Source organism: Seriola aureovittata, chromosome 11, assembly GCF_021018895.1.
Source record: "Seriola aureovittata isolate HTS-2021-v1 ecotype China chromosome 11, ASM2101889v1, whole genome shotgun sequence".
NCBI lineage: Eukaryota > Metazoa > Chordata > Actinopteri > Carangiformes > Carangidae > Seriola > Seriola aureovittata.
The window spans coordinates 5,524,055-5,546,977 of record NC_079374.1 but is presented as its reverse complement, the minus strand read 5'-3'; the positions used below and the strand labels follow the sequence as shown (position 1 = coordinate 5,546,977).

Below are 22,923 nucleotides of genomic sequence, written 5' to 3'. Positions count from 1 at the left end.
TCACCAGTCCTTCCTGTTTGTGAGCAATCATACAAGGCAGATCAGTGTGTGCATGAGAGTGTTGGGTAACATAACATTAGTAACTCTTCTCCCAGTGCAACACACCTTTTTGGCTTGTGATGCCTTGAAACAAAACAAAGACATATTTCCTCTATTCAGATAATTCTATTATAATCATTTTTACGGAGGTTCAGGAAAAAACAGAGTACCAAAATGTCAGAAAATAGTTAACACTTCTTTTATCATGTTAATCATCCCACAGCCCTTCAGATTTACCTTGTGACCCCTCAGCAATACCCTGACCCTACGTTATAGGAACCATACAGTGCCTTAAAATGTGTACTGCAGTCTCAGAGTTTATCAAGGTCGACTCAACACCTTCCTCACATGGCCTTGACAAAAACACGACTTTATAAGCTTCACAAATGTGATGCAGCATTTGTATAGATTTTAAAAAATTTCTTTACAGCTCAGTAAATCAAAACTCAGGCGCTGTTGCTTCTCTTGTCGATAAAGTCACAAAACAACTCAGTGAACAAACAGTTGATATGAAAAAGGAAGGAAGATGATGCCCAAGATATCCGGCTATAACCTGAGGAGACCTCGGTCACCGTGACAACAGATAGGAGCAGGTTTTATGTGTAGAAATTGAAAATTTCTCACTTTAGCACCTGCAATTTTCACCAGGGTCCGGTTTGTTAAATTTTAACACAAACAAAAATGTATCCAATCAATCATTTGAAAGATGTTAAACAATCTTAAAATTCACTTGCGATATCTGGAATAATCAAATAAAAACTGACACAAAAGCTGAAAAACAATTAAAATCTTTATTCTTCTACAAAGAAATTACTCTCAAATTGTTTACAAATGATGCTCAGAGGCCACCGCTCTCCTTAAGGCTACACAGAGTATTGACTTCTCATATTCAAAGACATCATTTCTCTCTCTCTCACTGTATCAGCTGGGATGCCAAAGACATGCTGCAACATAAACAGCAGCTTCCTGTGTGCCGAGACAACTCAGCAGTGATATGGGGCTCATGACAAAACAAGAGTACACATGTTATAACTGGCAAAGGTAAATAACAGAAGGCACATGAAGTTCTGTAAGACTCACATTGGGGTGCAGTATCAAAGCATCTGGCTTGTTTCGCAGTATAGTCCATACTAACTTGTACTTCCAATTGCTTGGCTATTAAAATATATATAAAATATATTAAGCAATTCATCATTGGTCGAGTATATTTTGAAATATAAATAATTAGATTCAAGTATTGCAGGTTTAAAGCTACAAAGCATGACCCTAACTGATCACAAGTGCACTACTTCGCCATAAATCAGACCCACTTATATACTCAAATATCAGAGAGATCTTAGTTCTTACAGCTGCATTAATCAGTATTTTTATATGAACAGTGAATAAAATGACTAGGTCAAATTCAAAAAAGGGTTGTCCTGTAGTTATGAAGCTAGAGATACCAGCCTTTCACCTTGAGCTCTACAGAGCATTCGCCCATTTTCAGCTCGTTGTTTTTGGTTTTCTGGGCAACACACTCTGCTCTCATTAACCCCGTTTCCAGTCACAGCAGGCAACTGTTTTCTGTCAAAAAGCTTTCATGGACTCACTGTACACAGCCTGCTTGGTGTCAAACAGCTGACAGAGTTAGCTACTCTCTGGTGAACATAATGGAGCATGTAGAAGCTACAGACCCAGATATATTTCTAAGGGATTGGTGAAGACCAAAAGAGAGCTCATAGGAAAGTGATTCTGGGGCATCTATTGTTAAGGTCGCAAGAAACACAACTACAAATGAATGCTAATGTTGACTTGTGACTTCTGGACGTGTAAATAAGCAACTGTTTGCTCCACTTTTGCAATTACAAATTTCTACAGTCATAATTTATCAATGTTAGGTTTTCAGCTTGTTCCACTTCCTGCAAAGTGGCCACAATAATACTAATATTAATACTACTACTCCTAATAATAATTTTCATTTTAATTAATGCAGCTTTAAATGAAAGAAAAAAATGGTTGTCCTGCAGCTGGGTTTCAGTATTCCAAAGCAAAAGGCACTACAGCTAACTTTACAAAAAAGCAAAGGACTCTGTCATATCAGTTTGGCTCATCCTAAAAAAAACAAATTCATTTCTGTTATGACAGTTTAATGTCTCCGGTCAAAAAGCTGAGACTATTAAAAATTAACTAAAGCTATTAACCAGCATCTGACCTAGGCACAATAAAAGGTTTCTAATATTGCTATAAGCTGAAATACAGAAACTCCAGTGATGGTTTAAGATGACTGATTGGTGGCCAGAGACTTCCATCAACACAACACGAACATTGCTGCCATTCTGCCTCTGATATGCTAGGCCAGTTTAACCGCACATCTGCATCCACTGAGATGAAACATTATGCATAGTTTACTGCTTCTCTTTCACCAACCGCATCACGTCTCTCTGAACTAAGGCATCTCTTTCACATACAATCTTAACATACAAAAAATACACATCATGAAGCCATAAATCAGAAAATAAAATTTGAAGTTTGTTGGCAGAGAAGCAACAAATTATATTTTTGCTAGCAGAATTGTGGATATGTAGAGATGACAGTCCAACATTAAAGGAAGCAAGACACTGAGTAACAGGTCTGTGCCTGGTTCCTTTACCCTTTCCTGAAATCCTCCCGCTGTCCACAGGTAGGCAGTCGTCCTCATTTCGCTCAGTCACTTTCACTGCCTGATTCACTCAGCTGGAGGTCATTCTCTGCAACACAAGAAACACTGGTTCCAGACATGTATCTACAAAAATCTTTTATATCTTTGTCTCACTTTACTGGTTTGTGTGTTATTGTACAGTTTTGTTTGTTTTAGGAAACTTTTATCGCTTATTCATTACCTAAACCTCAATGATATAAATAATGTTCACAATGTCAGACATAATGTATAAATATATATATATATATATATATATATATATGCATTTTTTTATTCATAATATGTATTTTTACATTCTAATATTTGTATTTTTTTATTTTAAGGCATTTGACTGTAGATTTTTACTGTTTTGTTTGTCAGTGTATTTCTGTTCTTTTGTGTGTTAAATGCCTGATTACAAATCAAAATTCCATTGATAATTATAAAGTATATGACGATCAATGTGACGCAGATTATAAAGGACAGATAAGTTCCTTATAATTCAATGCTTCTTTTATACCAACCACATCATGTCTCTGGACTAATTTCACTCACTTTAACATATTTCATTTGAACCTAAAATGATCATGAGGAAATACCGTAACAACTTTGTTGGTGTAGAGGGCAACAACCTTCAAATTTCATGTCATATTAACCTCTGTTTAATATCTTTAAACATGTTTTGTAGAGTGACTGGTTGAGTAAGAGTGAAGCTGAGTTGCTGCTGCTTTCATAGTTGTGCTGAAACTGTAAACTCCTGGCTCATTTTTGACTTAGGAACAAGTGGCTGGTATCAACCTTATGTAAAGATAAGAAAGTATGGAAAACATGAAGAAGATAAGCTCTCTTACATACTCAGATGGAGCTAAGATGGCTACTCACTGAGTGTGTTCATGAGTCCTCCACTCTCCTGGTGGCGACTGCTGGTGTTGATGATAGGCATGCTGTGGTTGGCTGGGGCCGGGGCCGGGGCCGGGGCCGGGGCCGGGGCCGGCGGTGGCGGCGCAGAAGTCCGTTCATCTTCAGAGTCGCTGCTGCTGGAGCTGTCATCACTGCTGGAGGACGAGGAGCTGTTGGAGTCTGAGGAGCTGTCGCTGCTGCTCAGCTGGTCCATGATCTGGGCCTCTGCCATCAGCTCTGCACACAGTGGCGTGAGCACAAACAAGGATGAATAAATGTGGGATAATTATCCCCATTTATAGAAAACAGTGCACACTAAGTTGACTGATTATCAGTACAGATGAAGACATTGTGCCTGACACCATGTTACCTCTCTCAATGTCATCCATGGGCGATGCCGGAGATGTCTTCTCTTTGGGAGGAGAACTCTTGGAGCTGGCTGAGGTCTTGTTGCTGCTGCTGCTGCTGCTGTTGTTGTTACTCCTCATCTGCTGGCTGAGGCGACTGGTCTGTTGCTCCAGGCGAGAATGGATTTTGCTGCTGCCCTCAGCCCTGGGAATACACACGCACAGCACAAATAAAAATATGTAAAATGTTTCTATTAAAATGGTGCACAGGTTTAAAACAAATTTTATGCAAAATAAAATGTGAACCAATGCATGTCTCTATCAACTCCCTTAATGTGAATATATTGGGGAGGGCATGACAAGATTACATGGACTAATCCAGCCTCAGTAACTCTCATTCATTAGGCCGTTTTATTGCTGCCCGTTTTATCTTTTTCAGTATGTTGACTTTTCCCCCCTCAGGCAAGCTTAAGAACTGTTTTTCTGTTTGGCTTTCACTCTGGTTTGGTAAATGAAAACGTCAACACACACTCCACACAAAACTAACGATGGTAAAAATTTGTTGAGGGAATATGGAATTGAAAAAAAAAAGAGCAGTAGTAATCTAATTTGTGAGCAGTTTTTTCTACCCACCTGGTCTTCTTCACAGCTATGTTGCTGTTGAGTTTTTCCAGTCTGTACTCTCCTGTATCATGGTTCACAATGAGGATGCACTCTTTCATGTACGGCCTCTTGGATCCCTTGAAGACCGTTACTGGAGCACTTGAACCCTAAAAAACAGAAGCAACACAGGCAGGGCTGTAGCCAGGATTTTGAAATACAGCATTCATGAGTCTGAGTCTCCTCTCCCCCAGAGACTTTTCACCAGTCACCAAAAATGAAGTCTGAAAACAGTTTTGTTGTTTGTTTTTTAATTTTATTCTATTTTACCATATGTGTTATTTTATTTATTACTGATCTACTCTCCCTACTCCTTCACCCACCTCCTTTTTATTCATTCATTTATATAATTTCTTGTTTGGCCTCATGGTCAGCTTCACAGCCCTTTGCGATGACCTGTGATGGGGTTATGGCAGGTGTGGTGAGGGAGGGGCTGCTAGGAAGTATCGGCTCCTTTAAGTTTGGATTTGCTTTTGGGACCTCTGCTTTTCTGGGAGTAGTATTGGACAGTATTGACACTGACACTATTGCAACTACTGCTCTTTAATGTACATCCCATCCCATCATTATTCCCTGAAACCCCAAGTTAAGAAAAGTCAAAATGCTTAATTTGTCTGAGCAACAATCAAAAACCCAAATATTTTGATTTTACTGTCAGAGATCAGTGGGAAATACTCACATATGAGAAACTGTTGCCAGCTAATTTTTTTGGCACTTTTTTACATTGACATTACCTTAAAAAAAACTTTGTTGTGATTATTCAATTATCAAAGTCATTGCCTTTGATTTTCTGTCAATCAACTAATCATTACAGCTCTAGATAGCACTGCTTGGTTTCTGATTGTCTGAGGAAATAATAGAACTGACATGTTAGTAATTTTAGGAGGTTAAAACAGCAATAACCAAACATCAACATATATTGATGGTGGCGAAAAGCTTTGTAGCATCAAACACTACCTCTAAATTGGGTAAAGTAATAGTGACTTGCTCTCCTTTGCCCACTTCAAGGTCCCCTTCACATGTTGTATCAATGGAGGCTGGTTTGAAGTCATCTGCAAGAAAAGAAAACAAGACAATGAAACATATTATTAAAAAAAAAAAACATACACTCAATATTAACCACAGTATTGCTGACATATTTGTAAATATTACACAAACAGCTGCGATTGGTGCTGCAATTGCCTACCGGTACCACTAGATAGCGGAACTGTACAGATTGACGTGATGCTAACATTAGCTAACATTTTGACAGCTGGGGTATCAATGTGATGTAATAGTTGAGAGTAAACCAACTTATGAAGACAATATAAACATAGAAAACTGTCATCTTACTAAAAGGTGCCAACAGCAGTCGGATAGAAACGGACTGACGACGCGGCTAAACAGCTGCCTTCGGATATTTAGCTAAGAAGCTAACTAGCATGCTACGGTTAGCTTCTGTAAAAGCCAGCCAGCCAACTGACTCAAAATCCCACTTACATCGCACTGTATGGTAGGCACTTTTGGAGTGTTTCTCAAACGTCTCTCCCAGTTTCAGGACATGTTCTTGATTGTCAAAGTTGGAGTAAGCTGTCCCATTCATTCTGAGACTTTCATGAGCTTTAAACTTTCTGCTGTTCTGTTTTATTCGATAACCATGTACGGCAGAGTACTGACCACCTCATTGGTACCATGAAGTCCCGCCTCCTCTACGTTATGATTGGTCAAGCGGACTGTCTCTTGTCTGATTGGTTCAGCGTCTGTCAATCAAGATTTTGTAATGACAGGGCAGCTTCAGGGCAAATGTCACATGGTTTCTTAGTACTTTCTTTTAATAATTGTCTCTTTTTAATGTTATCACACTCATTCACTGTGTTTTTTTTTATAATAGAATTGTATTCAAAAACATACATATATTTATTTGACTGTCCATCTGTGGTAAATTCAATGAATATTAAATTTTCAATGAAAATTTGGAAAAGCACACACCTGTCTATATAAGGTCTCACAGCTGACAATACATATCAGAGCAAAATCCAAGCCATGAGGTAGAAGGAACTGTCTGCAGAGCTCAGAGACCGGATTGTTTCAAAGCACAAATCTGTAGAAGGCTACAGAAACGTGTCTGCTGCATTGAAGGCTCCCAAGAGCACAGTGGCCTTAATAATTCTTAAATGGAAGAAGTTTAGAACAACTAGAGCTAGCAGCACGGTCAAACCGAGTATTCAGGGGAAATGGACCATGGTAAGAGAGGTAAACAAGAACCTCATGGTCACTCTGGCTGAGCTCCACAGATCCTGTGTCTAGGAAGAAGAAGCATCATGTCTGGTTTTCTCTACACATGATGCTTAGAATTGAAGCAACTGAAAAACAGTTCAATCTTGGCTTCATCAGACCAGGTCAGTCAAACCCAAAGAAACTTCTGAGTTTACTGTCAATGTATCAGGAGAGCTTTGTGTGTAAAAACTTAATTAGTTTGTTTTTTGCACAGAAACTTATGCAAAAAAACAGATACTTTTCTGTATTTGCTTTTTTTATTTGTATTTATACTTTATACTTTTATTTCATGCATTCTGTCTTTTTATTGGTGCTTGTGTTAAAACTTAGTGTTAACCCCTTGAACATATTACTTTATAAATAATCAAAAAGAATAAATTAAAAATGAATATCAGTGTCTAGAGCAAATATTAGTATCTCAACCCACAGGCACCAACAGTGACAAACTACCTTTTACACTAAATTAGCAGCATCACTGGGCTGAGCTGTGAACCTAATTACCAAATTAGCTGGAACAGCCTAAACACACTGTGGAGGTCCTGAAGATCTGGCAATGAGAGACTAATGAACTGCTGCAGTAACACCTACTGACTTGCAGTTTCAAGTCCCGCAGGCTGCAGGGGCTCTGAGCTCAATGAGCCCTGTGGCAGCGACAATAATCTCTTTTCCTTTCTTTAAACGGTTAATGATTCCTAAGCCTTAAATTCCTGTCCTGTCCACACTTTACAGAGACCATATGCTCTGCTGCCTTCAAACATTAAAGGATCAACATCCGAAAACAAGTGGAATGATGAGATTACACGAGTGTATAATCACCAGTTCCACAACATGTTCCTCCTACCTCCTGCGCCACATGAAGGGATGGTGGGCATGTGCATGTGTGCAGGTGGACAGGAAGTGCAGTGGTCGGGATGGGAGAAAAATGGTCTGGGAGACGCTGGGAATAATCTGAAATAGGAAAGAAAACAACAGAGAGTAAAGAGTGGTATTGAACCGACCGAGGGGCTCTTAGTAAGCCAGCTCTGTAACCTTTGACCTCTATCTTACACAGGAAGAATCAGAGTAAAGTTCATCAGCTGCAAGAAAACTCAGAGTATAAAGATTTTGGTTAAATAATCAAGCCCAAATTATTTTGGGCATTCAATTCCTTTTTTTTTATGTGTGTGATTAGAATCCCATTTTAAAATGGCTGGTGCTGTGATTGAGAAATGACTAAGATGGATTGCAAAAGGACCAGAATCCTGTTTCACTGTGTCTATATCCCATATGAAAAGAAACCAGCAGGGGTCTGTTTCCATGGATGGAGGTAAACACTGGATGTCCTCTTGTGGTATCAGTTACTGCGGGGGTTGCCCTTGGATCGTGGGAGGTAAGGTTTACTGTTTCCAAGCAACTATCCACAAATTCACAATACTGTGGTCGCACTACATTTGAGAGTCCCCCGGTTGTGATCCAGTAGCAGCGGTGACAGAGATGATAGCGCCGGTCTGCAGGGGAAAAGTACATACTCTGCCAAAGTAGACTAAGCAGCTTGCAAGGCTGAAGTTTTTACATTTCTAGTGTGTGAATTTATATAAAAGCACAGACTCCAGAGTGCATACTGCATAGTCTTTATTTGATTATTGTGGACTGCTCTCATGAATGCATGTAGTTACGCAACTTTTGTCAAGAATAATTTTGGTGGAAAAAAACAACAACAAAACTTAAATACCCCGCCCCATCCTCCTGAGATAATGTGCAGAAGGATTTGATATTGTCAGAGGTAACTACTGTCTGTGAATTCAAGTCAATTTTAGAGAGGTGGATTCAGAAATCTTCAAGTCTGACTTCAAACGTTAGTCGGCGATGCCTCCTAATGCACGACTGGGGGAGAGAATCCACAGTCCTTTTTCTGAATGAGTGATCTGAATCCCTGCCTATCTGTATTCCCCATCACTTCCACTGAGAGCGCATCAGGAAGAAATCTCTTGAACAGGAGAAAGAAAAAACAGCTTCAGTGTTCATATGGGAATCTGAATATTGTTTATAACAGAAAAAATTGTGAACATATTGGAATATGATGAAATAACACTCGAAGCCTTTACTTTTGATTTATTGCTTTTTAAAAAATTTGAATACAGTTTAGAACCACTTATCATAATGATCTTAACTGAATGTTATTTATGATTATTAACTGTTATTAACGTCTTTCTGTTGTTTGTGTTGTTTTAATTGCTGGAACAATGATTTTTTTGCTGCTTTCTTGGCCATCTCTCTTGATAATGAGATTTTAATCACAATTTAACATTATACTCTAGTTTATTAAATAATAGGAGCGAGCCAAAGATATTGTGCTTTTTTATGATTGCACATTTACTATGTGATATACAGTGGTGTGCAATGTATAACTTTATACAGTCATCTGTTATTGAGTCTTTTGGGGCAACTCCAAGACAATTCACATGTTTTAATATTAATCTCAAGTCAAATCTAAACCTCATAGTAAGTTTCAGGTCCCTCGCAGTTTTCTTTTGCCTATTCTTGAGAATTTGAGACTTGACTATTTCTACTTTCAAGGCTCAAGTAACTCAAGTCCTCGTTTTTGTGACTTCAATCTGGCTTCACCTCTGCAGTTTAAAATGTTGAGGTTGTATTTCGTGGTAATGGTGTATTAGACCGCAGTCAATTCAAATGTTGAATATTTAGTTTTCTGTCTTTATTATTACCTTACAGAGTAATGCAGTACAATACAACACCACAAATATCAGCCTTGAGACTAGTAGAGTAAAATCAGCTCCTTTTAAAAATGATCTCTTTCACAAAGGTATGATGTGTTGAGTGTTGAATTATACATTACATTGCATTAAATAGTGTCAGGTATTCTTGTTACAATCATTATTACAATGTCACAAATAAGATGTTACTAATCCGGACGAGTATTTTCAGTGTAAATCAAGTCTCAGGACACATCAGGTTCAGGTTTGACTCAAACTGAATGATACAGAGCAAACACCACCATGATCTGGCCTCTCTGCCTTTTGAGTCTTTGGGGGGTGGGATGGGGGGGGGGGGGGGGGGGGGGGGGGGGACATATGGGCTGAGAGTGGCCACAGCCAGCTTTTTTCATCTAGACCAATCAGGAGCAGAGTGAGAGCGTTGGTCCTATGGCTAGTGCTGTCTTCACTTGCTGTCGGAAATATCAGTCACAACATCAACGACCCACCAAGGGCTAAAAATGTACAGATCCCTACCAGTCACTCCCCCACCCAAATTTACCTGTCACTACAAAACACCAGCAGTGTCCATTCAGTATGTGTATTCCCTTCTATATACACACTTCTCAAAATTACACACCTATAACATCATAAGTGCTATTTCCTATGTTTCTGGGTCTAAACATTTTGCTGCAAATGTATTTAAACACAATCCTTTATGATCTAAGATCTGGTATATGGAGTTGGTATAAGTCAAAATATCATGTAACGTTTTTTTCCTATGCATTACTTTTTGGTTTTATAACATCAGCCAGGGAGTTCATCTTCTCTATTGTAATGGCTCTGAGCCTTTTGTTTTCAAACAACCCTAACCCTAACCCTATGTCAGGGCCACAATAACCCTAATTCTCAGTTCATTCGTATAACGTTTTGTGATAGGAGTTATACAACCTGAGTAAAACATTTCAAATATCATTTTTTGCTTTGCTAATCAAAAGTAAATTTTATTTTAACTTTATTTATTTCTGTATTTATTTCTTAGCATTTAAATCAAACCGGTTCTCCGTTATTATCAAGATTAAAATGTGAAGAAGGAAAGACGTATTCCATCATTTGAAACTGTGAGCGTTGGATTTGAATTTACGAGCAGGACCCGAAGGCAGCACAGTTCCCAAGGAGAAACCCGCAAAGGAACGAGGTCGTGTATCCGAGATCCTCCGGTAAAATAAACCACCTCAGAGCAGCACGAGGGGAGGGCGGGCGGTAAATAAATGACCGACCAAATCGTGATTTCATGGCAGCGCCGTTCCGGTGCAGCCTGCACGGATCCCGGTCTGTAACTCAATTCACATCCTTCACTGAGGAGCTGCCGGGGTTCAACCTGCGATCTGATCTGATCTGGATCCAGAATCCAGACAGAAACGGGACTTCTTCTCTGTGATGTGATGGAGGCGGAGGCGCCCCGAGAGTGACCCTGAGTGAGTAGCCTACACAGGAGCGAATGACTCAAATGATGTTTTTGCTCTAAAATCAAAAGGGCGGGTAAGTGACTGACGCCTGATTGATGCAGCCAGTATTTCTGCTTCACAGTCAATGCTGCAATTCACCTGAAGTGTTCCTGCCGGGACTTGTGCGTGTTTGTTGTCCTCTGCTGTTTTACACGGACTCTAATGTGCTTAATGTTGTCCCCCCCAAATTACCATAGCAGCCCTTAGACATGGGCTACATGTAAGTCTGTTATAGGCGACTTTCCTTTAAGATTTCCACCGTTTTTGACGATATAGTTGTAGCCTGTGTTATCACTCTGCAACCTGCCACAGCTCCTGTTGTTTGAATAACTGAGAAGAAGCTGCGAATTTGTGTGTTTTTAATTGGAGCTGCAAATATCGTATCATTTAACTATTTAAAAAATATATATATAATGTAATTCATTTAAATTCCCTTATAGAATTGATTAAACATTTAATCTAATTAAAGACAAAAATGCTCATCACATCCTAAGGGAACCCAAAGTGGTGTCTTCAAAGTTCTTATTTTGTCTGGTATTGAGATATATTGGCCATAGAAGATCATATATTACATAGATATGTTCTACTATTATATGATAAATAATGAAATACTAAATATTGTATGCATTTATTTAGTCAACAACTGTTTTTGAAGCTCAAGGACCAACTTTCAGTCTCAACTTTTGAGCCAATAGAGACGAGAAGTCCTTTAACCTTTAAAGTGCTGAGAAAATGCAAATTTGAACATTTACAGTTCCACACTCCATCTACTGAGTCATCGTGTGATATAACTGAAAGCTCTAGAACAGCTAGAGGAGGTAAAAAAAGAAAAGTAAATCCGTAGTGATATTAAATTGTGAAAAGCAAATTGCCTCATTTGGGAAACTCTGACCAGCAAATATTTGGTAATTTAATATTTATAAAGGATTTACATTATCCAAATCTCACTTTATTAAATTTATTTTGATCAACTAATCAAATAATTTACTAATTCAATTTAGAACTGGTCTTAATTGGTTTCTGTGGTGCAAAGCTCAGGCTGCATCACGAATGATGGTCTGACTCCTGCACTCAAGAACTTAACATCATTACCTGAATCAAAGGAAGGAAACAGCTGCGAGGCTGAACTCTCACCACCTTTGGGAATTGTCCCGACAGCCTGAACACTGTCCTCAGTGTGAGGCAGTCCTATACACTCACATGGAGGAGTATAACCATGGTGTAAGAATCTTCTGAGGGAAACTCAGCTGAGGGGATTTCTGTCTGTACATATGATTTATACCCAAGATGGGAGAGTCTAACACCACGCAGCATTAGAAAGATGACTGTATTAGTCTTCATGTTCTGTTCCCTCTGTGTGATCCCATTTAGTAAATGAAATAGTAAGACAGTGCAGTTACTCCTTATTTCCCTGGGGGAGTTCCTGCAGTCTCTTGGATGCTCCTGGGAGTCCTCTAGTGCAACATTTCAGGCCTCAGAAAGCAGATGCATCCAAGCCATGACTGGAAATGCCTCTAGGGCTGATGGGAAAGCTGGCTGATTTCCAGACTGCAATCAGATAATGTTAATGAATACAGTAAAACTGTGTTATTTGCGCTAGCAGCAATTTTTTTGTTTTCGTAGGAATGGAAAATACTGTATAATGGACCTCAGGCTTGCTGCACATGAATAGTTGATGGAAACCGACTTAGTTGGAGTGGTTTTCTTTTTCCTAAGATGACTGACTAGTCACATGACTGGAAAACCATTTAAATTGTCACGGGTGCTCTCTCGAAGACACAGGACACGTATTAGTGCTTCGCTTGCATAATGTTTGATGTGTCTGGTTTTAAGCAGAAATGATTGGCTCATTAAGAAGAATCAAATTCTTGAGTGTTGGATTAGTTTTGCTAGGAAACTCTAATTGTAAGTGTCTTTTCCATTTTCTTCTCCATCATGTGTGGAGGAGTTAAACCAAGGCCCGTTCTTGTGTGCTGGTGAATTTAAATGAACTGATGGCTTTGTGGACAACTACTACACACAATTATCGGGGATATTTGGGGTGTTGGTCACAGGCCTGTAGAGCTGTGATTGTCGTCTGTATTGTTCCCGGGAGTTTTAGTTTTAACCTGGATGGGCTGCGTCAGCTCTTCATAAACCCATTTGTCTGTAAAATCCTTCCCAAGTTCTTCGAAGCTCTTTTCAAACAAGTGACTGCACTGCAGTGGGCCGCACTATTAAAACTGAAGAAATGCCTTCACTCTAAATGGGTTGTGTATTAGCAAGCTAATACACACTAGCTTTGTCAGCTGGTTCACTTTGAGAGTAAGTAGGTGTATACAGTTACAAACAACTAATCCCCATGTAATGCATGCATGTATTGTGATGCATTAATCTCCCCTTTGTAAACACTTATGTAACTAGGCTAAGTTGAAACTTAAGAGCAGTTGATGCAGCCTGCTGCTGAGGAGGAGTTTACATTTTACCAATACACATGAACTACACTCATTTTCATATTTTTTAAATAAAATTTGACTACAATTTAATTAAACATACAAAAAATGACATAAAATTATTTTGTAATAATGAAATAAAAAATTGAATTAAATTAAGTTTAGGTCCATTATTCCCTCACCAGGGTAATGTAGAATTATATTCCCTGTAATGTGGAGTGAAGTAGACTTTAAACATCACGGGGAAACTGAAGGAAAAAAAAAAATCTAAAATCCAAACTACAGCTCTGATGAGTTCTGTAGTAGAAGTGTTTGCAGAAATATGTTTGCAAATTTAAAATCAACTCGCTCTCAGCGCCTTTGTCTTTCACTTTTTCTGTGAGCGTGACAGACTAATGTTTAACTGAGTGAGAGACGGCGCATCGTAGAACATCATAGATTTCCCTCCACAGTGTTGCTGTGTCGCTCCCTACCTGAGCTCAACATGGATTTAATCAGTGAGGTGATGTGATAAAAGGTCAAGCTAGTGGACCTGCAGACTCTTATAGCTTCCTGCAAGCTACACGCACACACACACGCACACACACACACACACACACACACACAGCCAGTTAAACACAGAGTCAATAGGACTAGATTTAACGAGACAGGTCGATCTGTCAGGCTAAGCCAGCAGAAATGCATGAGAGGTATACTAAGGGCCCCGGGGCCCTCCAGTGCTAATGTATACACTTGAGACAGGCATAGTAACGTACTGGTTTTGTTTTGGAGCAAGATCAGCTTGACTGGACAGAGTATAATTACCTTCCATTAACTTATTGGCAGAGTTCAGGTGTTTTTTTAGTCCATTGACTTCCAATTACTAAGCTGCTCAGTAATAGTCATTACTGTGGTCATTAAAGGACTCAGGTTGTATGTTATGAGCTGCTTTTTGCACCGGACACGAGTGTCTAGAAAATTAAAGTGGTTTACATAACTACATTGTAGATTTGAAATATGATTACTGTTGTATGGATTGCATGGATTTCAATGCTTGTGCTAATTGATATTAATAATGTAGCTTATGTGCTTGCTTGGCACTGTCCAACAAACTGATCATAAAACACACACTTGCATTTTGAGTTGAGTGTCTTTAAGCTGATAAATCAAAGCAAGAGTGACATCATATTGTGACGATCAGATGTCCAAATTAGTGATTTCAAGTTTCACACTGGGCCATAGTTCATTGAATAAACGTTTGGTTATTTCACATGTGTTAAAATACATTTGCCATATTGTGATATATATTGTAATACCAGAGAAATATCTCCTACTTTATTTCTGGAGCTTTCAACTGCATCTCACAGTCTTGTTGTCACTATGTGACCGAAGTATGGAACTGCGGTTACATAATGATAACTGGGTTAGCTCCGCCTGGAGAAAAAAAAGCTCACGCTCAACATCGATTACATTTTGATAATGTTTTCAACCACGATGGAAGTGCAGTGGTTACTTCTGAGTGAATCTGAGTGTGAGTGATTGTCTGTGTCAGCCCTACGATAGACTGGCGATCTGTCCTGGTTGTAGCCTGATTCTCACCCATTTTACGGTCGGATAGGCTTCAGAACCCGTGACCTTCCACTGGATAAGCAGGTACGCTGATTACAACCGTATCACCCAGCCCTATCATGCGCAGTATAACCGGTTCCAGCAGCTTTTGTTGACTTGAGTCTTCTGAGGTGCAAATCTCATGGCTTGGCTTGAGTCGGTTATATAACATTTTTAAAATAGTAAAAAGCAGAACAGAGTCTAGACAGATGTACCCTCTTCTTTGCTGTTGACCTCAGCCAGAAGACACTCAGCCTTGATGAGAGGAATGCCACCTTGATTAAAGAGCGCAGTGATTATACCTTCATAAAAAAAAAAAAAGAAAAGAAAAATCTGGCCCAGATAATGCACTGGAGAAGACATCTCTGATATCGAGGCTGTTGAAGTCATCTTGTTTTGGAATTTGAGGCAAAAATGGTCAAATATATGACAATGGGAGTGTGTTTCAGGCAGCCAAACATCGTCAAAGCTCGCACACTGAACTCTGTTGTCCCCTGAGAACCTCCTTTGTTCTCGTGTCCTGCCTGCAGGATAAACTGTAACTCATCCCCTCGTGTCCTGTTAGAACATCAGTCACAGCTGCATGCACAGCCACATGAAGGCAGCATGCCTGACGGTGTGTGTGTGTGTGTGTGTGTGTGTGTGCGTGCGCGTGTGTGAGTGTGTGTGTCACCCATCCTCCCCATTTTACCAGAAAACACAATCAACAAAGGGCATTGTGGGTGGATGACAGTCTAAAGTCCCTATCCCAGTTGTGGACAACCACTAATTACCAGTGGAGTAATTAAGAACCAGGCAGCTGTGGCAACATTAAACTGCTTCAGAGAGACCATCGAGAAACGCTGCTGCTGGAGGTGAAACAGTTAATTATACCCTTTTATGCTGCATGTGCACACCATCAAAATATGGCCGCACAGTCTTGGAGACGCGGTTAATATTGTGAGAGTGATCTGAACAGTTTGGGTCATGTAGAGCGACTTGCTGTGTCTTCACTGAGGGAAAGCGAGGGCGGGGGTGAAAGAGAAATCAGTTTTTTTACGAGACAGACTGGAGAGCAGGAAGGTCGCTTGATAAAATGCTAATACAAGCGTTTAGCATCCATGCTCCGTCAGTCTGACGAGGCCGGTCGGCTGTGAGGGCTCTTCAAATGAACACACACACACACACACACACACACACACACACACACACACACACACACACACACACATGCAGCAGTGCTGTGAAGGACACTGACAGTGTATCAGACTCTGATACTATCCGTGAGCTTCTCAACCTTGGGGGTTGATTCTCCTCGCCTTGATATGCAGAGAGAGCGAGCAGAGATTTGGTTGATATAATGAGTTTGGAATTTCATGTTTCTGTGAGATAAACAACACACTCTCAGCAACCCCAGACTGTGCTTATTAGAATTAAATCATAATATTGCTGTCGAGCCTGCTTGGGTATGTTTGGGTTCAGTCTACTGTAAAGCTGGGCTGTACTCAGCCGTGGAAACTCAAACTCAAACTACTTAAATACAATTTCAATTTTTGGTACTTATACTTCATTACTCCCGTTGTCTGCTACTTTATACCTCGACTGCACTTTAGAGGCAAACATTGTTCTTTTTACCCCATTTATTTGAGAGCTGTAGTTACTAATTAGGGTTTTACAGCCAAATTGTAATATCTTCTAATTAGATAAATTGAATTGTTCAATGGATTAAACTGCTAAACATTGTGTTAAGTAGGTGAGATGAACTCCTCCTGACCAGCGACACTTGGGAAATACTGCTTCGACCTTCATGCATTAGTAATAAATTCGATAATACAATACAAATAATGTCACTCTGAGGAGCATTATGATTTAATGCATTTACATTTGCAATCCATTAGTTCATTGTATTTAAGAATCTTTACGACGTTTTATTGTGTTGTACTCACAGAAAATGTGATGTTCGTGACACATGTTTCACACGTTTATCACCACTTCACATGTGATAGATTCACGGACCAAACAACATTTCGCTTGTGAAGAAGTCATATACCGGCACAGATAGTTCACATATAAAATATCTAATTTCACATATGAAAACATGAATTTCACAACCTCCTTGTAAGGGCAACAAACAAGAAAGGTTAACAAACGTACATAAATACAGTAAATGAATGTAAATACTTAAAATTGAGGCTATAGAAATGCTGAGAAACCTGATTGAAGCTGCACACCCTGATCATTTCCATTCTGTAGAAGTTATTTGCTGTGTTCTCTGCGGCATTTGGTTTTCCAAAACCTAATATATTCAGTAATTTACATGAGAGACGTGTCATTTGCTGTGGTTTACTTGCTGTTCATTCATTTCTAATGTCTGCATGAGAGACGTCTGCGTGTTCCTTCTCTAATGCAGCCCTCATCCCATAATAATATTATCTGGATTAGCCTGCATAATCTATTCAGGTTTATTAGCCTGGTAGTATTAGCATATAATAGTACAGAACCTGCAACTGTGTGTCGTAATCGATGGTAAATAGAAAAGCCAGTTTAAAGTACAGTGTAAACTGTTTAATCATTTTTACAAACCAGAAGAAGAAAACAAACCAAAAAAAAGTACAATTTTCAGAAATGCATCATGTTTCTGTTTCTTTAATTGAACCTATTCTTTTATAGCATAGATTGTTTCATATTGCCTTTATACATCACCATGAAAGAGCTTTTTCAGTCTAATAATGATAATAGTCTTTGCTGCTTCCTACATCCCTCTTAACTCTAGCATCACCTGGAAATCTGGCGTTGCAGTTCTTGCGTGTGAAGCATAAGGCGTTTCTAATAAGTCAGACAAAAGCCTTTAACGTTACCTCAGCCATCAGCAGCAGCTTCCTGTCAGAGCAGTCATTTTTCTCAAAGCGCGACCTCGCTGACAGCCTGTGGCAGAGTGAAGGCTCCCTCAATGTGTGACCTCTCCACCCATCATCAAGTGTAACCATGAGTAAAGGTGCAGGCAGAGCTCAAGCTGTTCTCACTCCACCCAACCTTCATTCCTAACAACCATTTGTAACCTGGCTCTCATCTTCCCCACCTCTTTTTCTCCTTTTCTCTCTCTACGCTCCACGCTCTAATGTTCCTGTCTGTTCCACTCTGTCCAAAGTTTCATTTGTACGAGTTCTGTTCATTGCTTCTTTCTTTTTACCCACTGAAGAGGAAAAAACGAGGCTCAGCTGGAGATAAAGTGTGCAGACTCCCCATTAACACTTGTGTTAAACCTATCGTTTTCTATTTTATCCATCTCAAGTGGGGCAGGGGCAATTTTCTTTTTTCTTTTTTTTTTTACTAAGAACTGTGGAGACAAGGATTCAAAACGGTGTCGCCAGATTGATCATATATTGCAATGGTGGGAAGCCAGAGAGGGATTATGTCATTGTTGCTGCAGTAGAGATGCACAGAGATGGGTGCTGAAGTGGAGGAGATAGTTTGAAGTGAACAGTTTCACACTAGGCTTGGGTGATAAGACAATAGATGTCATAAGAGAACAGAAATTTGTCAACTGGAAGAGATGTTACTGAACAGTTTATACTGTAAATTAGAGAATGTTTTGCACATTGTGAGCAGTGCTGCTTTATGGCAATGATGAATTTATAATTTTTTTCATATAAATGTGATGAAGCACCTTGATTTGTCAGATATTTAATTCACTAAATTGGTAAAGATCTATCTGTTCCTGCAATGTCAGATTCCATATGAAAGATTTCACCTGTATCTCCCACCACTAATTCCACATGACGCATGTCTGTCTGATTCTTCCTCAAGGCAACAGTGAAGAGAAAGTAGAGAACGGTCACTTTACATTAGAAAGAAAAAACAGATTCTGTCTTTCCCCCATTGAAGCGGTCAGGAGTTTTATTTTTGTTATCTCTGTTTTACATTCACCCCTCAGGTGATAGGCCCCAGGTTGACAGGTGAAAGAGCAGAGCGTATCAAGATGGGTAGTGGAGGAAACATCGGAGCGACTCAGCCTCAGTCAGACCCAGACTCACGACTTTGTCGAGGAGTGAGGAGTTTGTTGTGCACCCAAATCGTTGACTAGGAGACGTATCAGAACGGCAGCGGCGGTGTTGCCAATTTCAAACTCTCATTCTCTGTACTGACGAGGTTTCGGGTTTGTTTTGCCCCGCCCCTTGTCGGGATTGGTTTCTTAGGTTACATGGCGTATGAATCCCTGGCTGTCTGAATCCGTTTTTATGAGACTGTCATTGGTTCACTGCAGTTCCAAGGTGGAACTACGCAGTCATAGCGCTGACTGCTTATTTCACTCACGATATATTTTGTGTTATATAAAAAACATCATATGGAAATTTTAACAAGTTTAAAAACGTGATTCTCTTTTAGATTCTGTCCTTGTTTTTTAACAATTCAATGTGGTTGATGGAATTTGCTCAGATGAACCAAAACCTCAGGGCATTACGTAACCACACTGAGACATAAAACAACCACAGCAGATAAAATGACCATCATTTTTTAAACTTCGGATTCAGGTATCACCATGATGCCATATGAGCGGTTTCATAACAGTAAAATCCATTGAAGAATATATTTTATAAAGCACTGAATATCTCACACTGTGACAGGTTCAGTTAGAGTTTCACCCAGCTCTTCTTCTTCTTCTTCCTCTGCAGTTCTACGTTATCACCTGATATGATGCTATCTCTGTCTCACTGCTCTCAGCTATGAAACTGTAACAGATTCAGACTGTAGTGATTTTTTTTTTAATCTCCTCTGACAACAAGAATCACTCACCAGATCCCAGTGGCTACCCCTGCAGTAATTAACCATTAGTTTCTGTTCCACAATATAAAAAAATAGCAAAAATGGAATTATGACTGAGTGGATTTTTGCCTGTGAGTGTTTTTGTTAAAGAGCAAGAAATGTTCGCTGCACACAGTGAGGTATTGTTCTCTCAGGGTTTCCAGTCCGTACAGAATAGGCATTGGCAAAATATATTTCTCTCTCTCAGAGGAGATGTGTGCTTGTGTGTGTGTGTGTGTGTGTGTGTGTGTGTGTGTGTGTGTTTGTGTGTGATGTGAAGCCAGATGCAGAATGTTAATGAGACTGAAAACCTCTGCGCTGCTCCACCTGACAGCTTGAAGACGGCCTCTGCTTGTTGTGTTTGTGTGTGTGTGTGTGTGTGTGTTCTGCATTTGTTTACCTTCAAAACCTTCCACCGGACCATTAGGATTCAGGTCAGAGCACCTTTTTACCAGGAGGAGGGATTATCCTGAAAGCGGCAAAAAGGTTGGTTAGTTGATCAGCAGCGTCCTGAGGGAAACAGACTGGTTCAAGAGGCTGAAGTCCCTGCACTGACTTCCAGTGTAACTGCTTTGCCTTTAGCAATTTGGTTGGTAAAAACTGGATTAAACTACTGGTCTGTACATCCTCCCTCCTCTTCCTGTCTCTCCCTCTGTGTCTCTCCGCCATGAAGTGCTGAAATAGAAACAGTGCTGCTCTATTACCACAAGATGCTGTGGGGTTTAAGGGTTTAAAGATGTGTGTAAGGAAGAATCATATGTAGAGTACTGTAAAGCCCTCTGAGACAAATGTGTAATTTCAGGCTTCAGAAAACTGGACTTGATTGGATCCTTTTAGAAGCAGTGATCAACATTTTCTTGCAGCAGGAACAAGAACTGTTGGGCCCTTTAAATCCAGATGAAAATATCCTTTACTGATCTTGTCTTTTTTGGATGAACCACAATTTTGCGAATGTTGCTGACTGACTGAGTGATCAAAATGAATTAGTGCAACCAGTTTCCATTAGGGGGGAGTTTATAGCCTGCAGTGTTGCCGACGTAGCGCGTTTGAAGCAAAGTTCGATTCACTGAGACTGTCCGGTCCTGGGATATACCAGGTTTTGACCTAGTCTTGTTAGAAATTAGTCAAGATCCAGCTACTGACATGGTTCAGCACTACAAACCCATAGACTTGACTTGACCTGACTTGACCCAGCAGCTGGAGATGGTGATAGGATGACACCAGCTCCCATACGACCAGTGTTTCCATATCGGGCTGTAACACCTTATTTAAAGTAGTGAAATACTTACAAAATAGTGAAATAATTTTAAAATGTCGGAGAGATTATGTTGAAGAGATGATGATCATTTGGACTATTTTTTGTGGCATCTGACTGATTTCCACTGACAATAAGTCAGGATATATTTCAATAAATTGATCCCTTCTCTCATCCAAGTTTAACCATTGAGATTGGTGCTGTTCAGCTTGACATGCAATGAATGATAACTGATGACTGACCAAACCAAATGCTGTTTATGTTGAAACAGTTTTTTCCTATTTCGATTATTATGTACTAAATGCAAAACCTTACATCTGTTCACATGAGTGAAAACTTTTAACATTTATTCTGTATTTAAAAGACTTTTATTTTATTCCGTTCATATTGTATATTATAGTCAATTAGAAATTTTTCATTATTGTAATTGTGGTTTTGAGCTTATGAACCCTTTCCTAAATGAAGATTTCCTAGATTGTGATTGGGCTCTTACAGTCTGGCAACACTGGCCATGACACTTGACACCTATAAATGCCAAACTGTTAATATCTGTAGGCTAAAATTGCCACTTGGGAGCTTTGGAGCTTGTCAGATTTGTTCATGTATGAGAGTCTGACAGAAGACTTCCTGGCTGCCTGTGGTCTCACTGCTGCAGTTCAGTTATGTCATTTAAAGTGCGCTTTGATTAATAATAATTTAAAAACCAATAATAATCCTCTCCAATTCATTTCTTATTTCCTGCTGCTGTCATGATACAACATACATGTGTCATTACATTTGTCTTTATTTACTGGAAAAATTATACATCAGTTACTAGTGAGATGATATGAAATACAATCTAGGAAGACTAGTTTAGGTTATCTGAGACGTAAACACTGCACACCTGTTTTTAATATCACAGACATGATTTACAGCTGTCACACACACACACTCATTACGCAGCCTGGCTGGCACGTTGATTCCTACGGTTTAACCTCCTTGCGAAATCCGTACTTTTTGTACACTTACATAAACAACAGCTTTTCCCACAGTGTCTTCATTTCTTTCTGTGTTTAACATTAGAAGCTCCTTTTTTTTTATGGCAGCTGCGTCACTGCTGGGTGTACCTTTAGATCCAGAGATAGCCCGAGGTCTCCTCTAATGGCTTTTCCACGTGCCGTTATTCAAAGGGCAGCGACCTTGTGTGGCTTCCCGCTCTTTCCTTGGACCCTTGGTTATGTCACCGGCGTTACATAATGTCGCACCCTTCAGCACAACTGTGTTTGGTGCAGACATGGGCCTCGTCCTCATGCAGAACAACCCCCTTCAGCAGTTCACAGCCAGCGCTTGTTGCCTTCATTCGGCCCGAGTACAGTGTCATTGAGATTCAAAAAGCCTCGCCCACTGTCTGAATATTCTGCATTATAATACATCTCAGCCAGCCCTCTCTATTGATGTGTAAATGCTGAATTTTCTGCAGTACGCCCAGGCTTCCTACTATTACTATGAAGATTGCCGCGGTTGAATTCTGATGGCTAATGTGTTTTTATTTCTGCCTCCCACGCAGCTCAGAGTCTTTATGAGCCGCCGCCTCTCCGGAGAAGAGGAATAACATTGATCTCTGTGTTTCAGAGGCTAATCTTCCCTCTACCCAAAATAATCCAGCCAACATTTCTTCTGCTTTCCTCTCTGTTCTGGCGATTCAATACATCCAGTCCACTGCACAGATGTGGATGCGTTGCACGGAGACGTCCATGTGGAAACGATCATGTCTTTATTGTCGATTAATGTAGGTTGAATATTAAGAGAGTTTTCCATTCGATAATGAA

At 39.8% G+C, this 22,923-nt stretch overlaps 2 protein-coding genes across 3 annotated transcripts in view; one reads left to right on the top strand and one right to left on the bottom strand.

Annotated features, from left to right (window-relative positions):
• Positions 1 to 816: 816 nt before the first annotated feature.
• Positions 817 to 6,278, bottom strand: eaf2 (ELL associated factor 2). Its single transcript, XM_056390193.1, has 6 exons — positions 6,082 to 6,278; positions 5,560 to 5,654; positions 4,576 to 4,712; positions 3,966 to 4,147; positions 3,578 to 3,832; positions 817 to 2,765 (listed from the first exon to the last, which is right to left on the bottom strand). Exons 1-6 carry the CDS (start codon positions 6,182 to 6,184, stop codon positions 2,722 to 2,724), a joined length of 816 nt encoding a protein of 271 aa, XP_056246168.1. The 5' UTR covers positions 6,185 to 6,278; the 3' UTR covers positions 817 to 2,721.
• A 4,441-nt stretch (positions 6,279 to 10,719) lies between these two features.
• Positions 10,720 to 22,923, top strand: part of si:dkey-91i10.2 (uncharacterized protein LOC555224 homolog) — a 60,844-nt gene continuing 48,640 nt past the window's right edge. For both annotated transcript variants that reach the window (XM_056388744.1, XM_056388740.1), the window contains exon 1: positions 10,720 to 11,029. The gene's annotated coding sequence lies outside the window, so the exon portion shown is untranslated. The remainder of the gene's footprint in view (positions 11,030 to 22,923) is intronic.

Coding starts and splice junctions, on each gene's coding strand:
- eaf2 (XM_056390193.1), bottom strand. CDS start 6,184: ATGAATGGGACAGCTTACTCCAACTTTGACAATCAAGAACATGTCCTG. Junction 5,655..6,081: donor TGCCTACCATACAGTGCGAT/GTAAGTGGGATT, acceptor CTTTTCTTGCAG/ATGACTTCAAACCAGCCTCC. Junction 2,766..3,577: donor AGGACTCATGAACACACTCA/GTGAGTAGCCAT, acceptor CTTGTGTTGCAG/AGAATGACCTCCAGCTGAGT.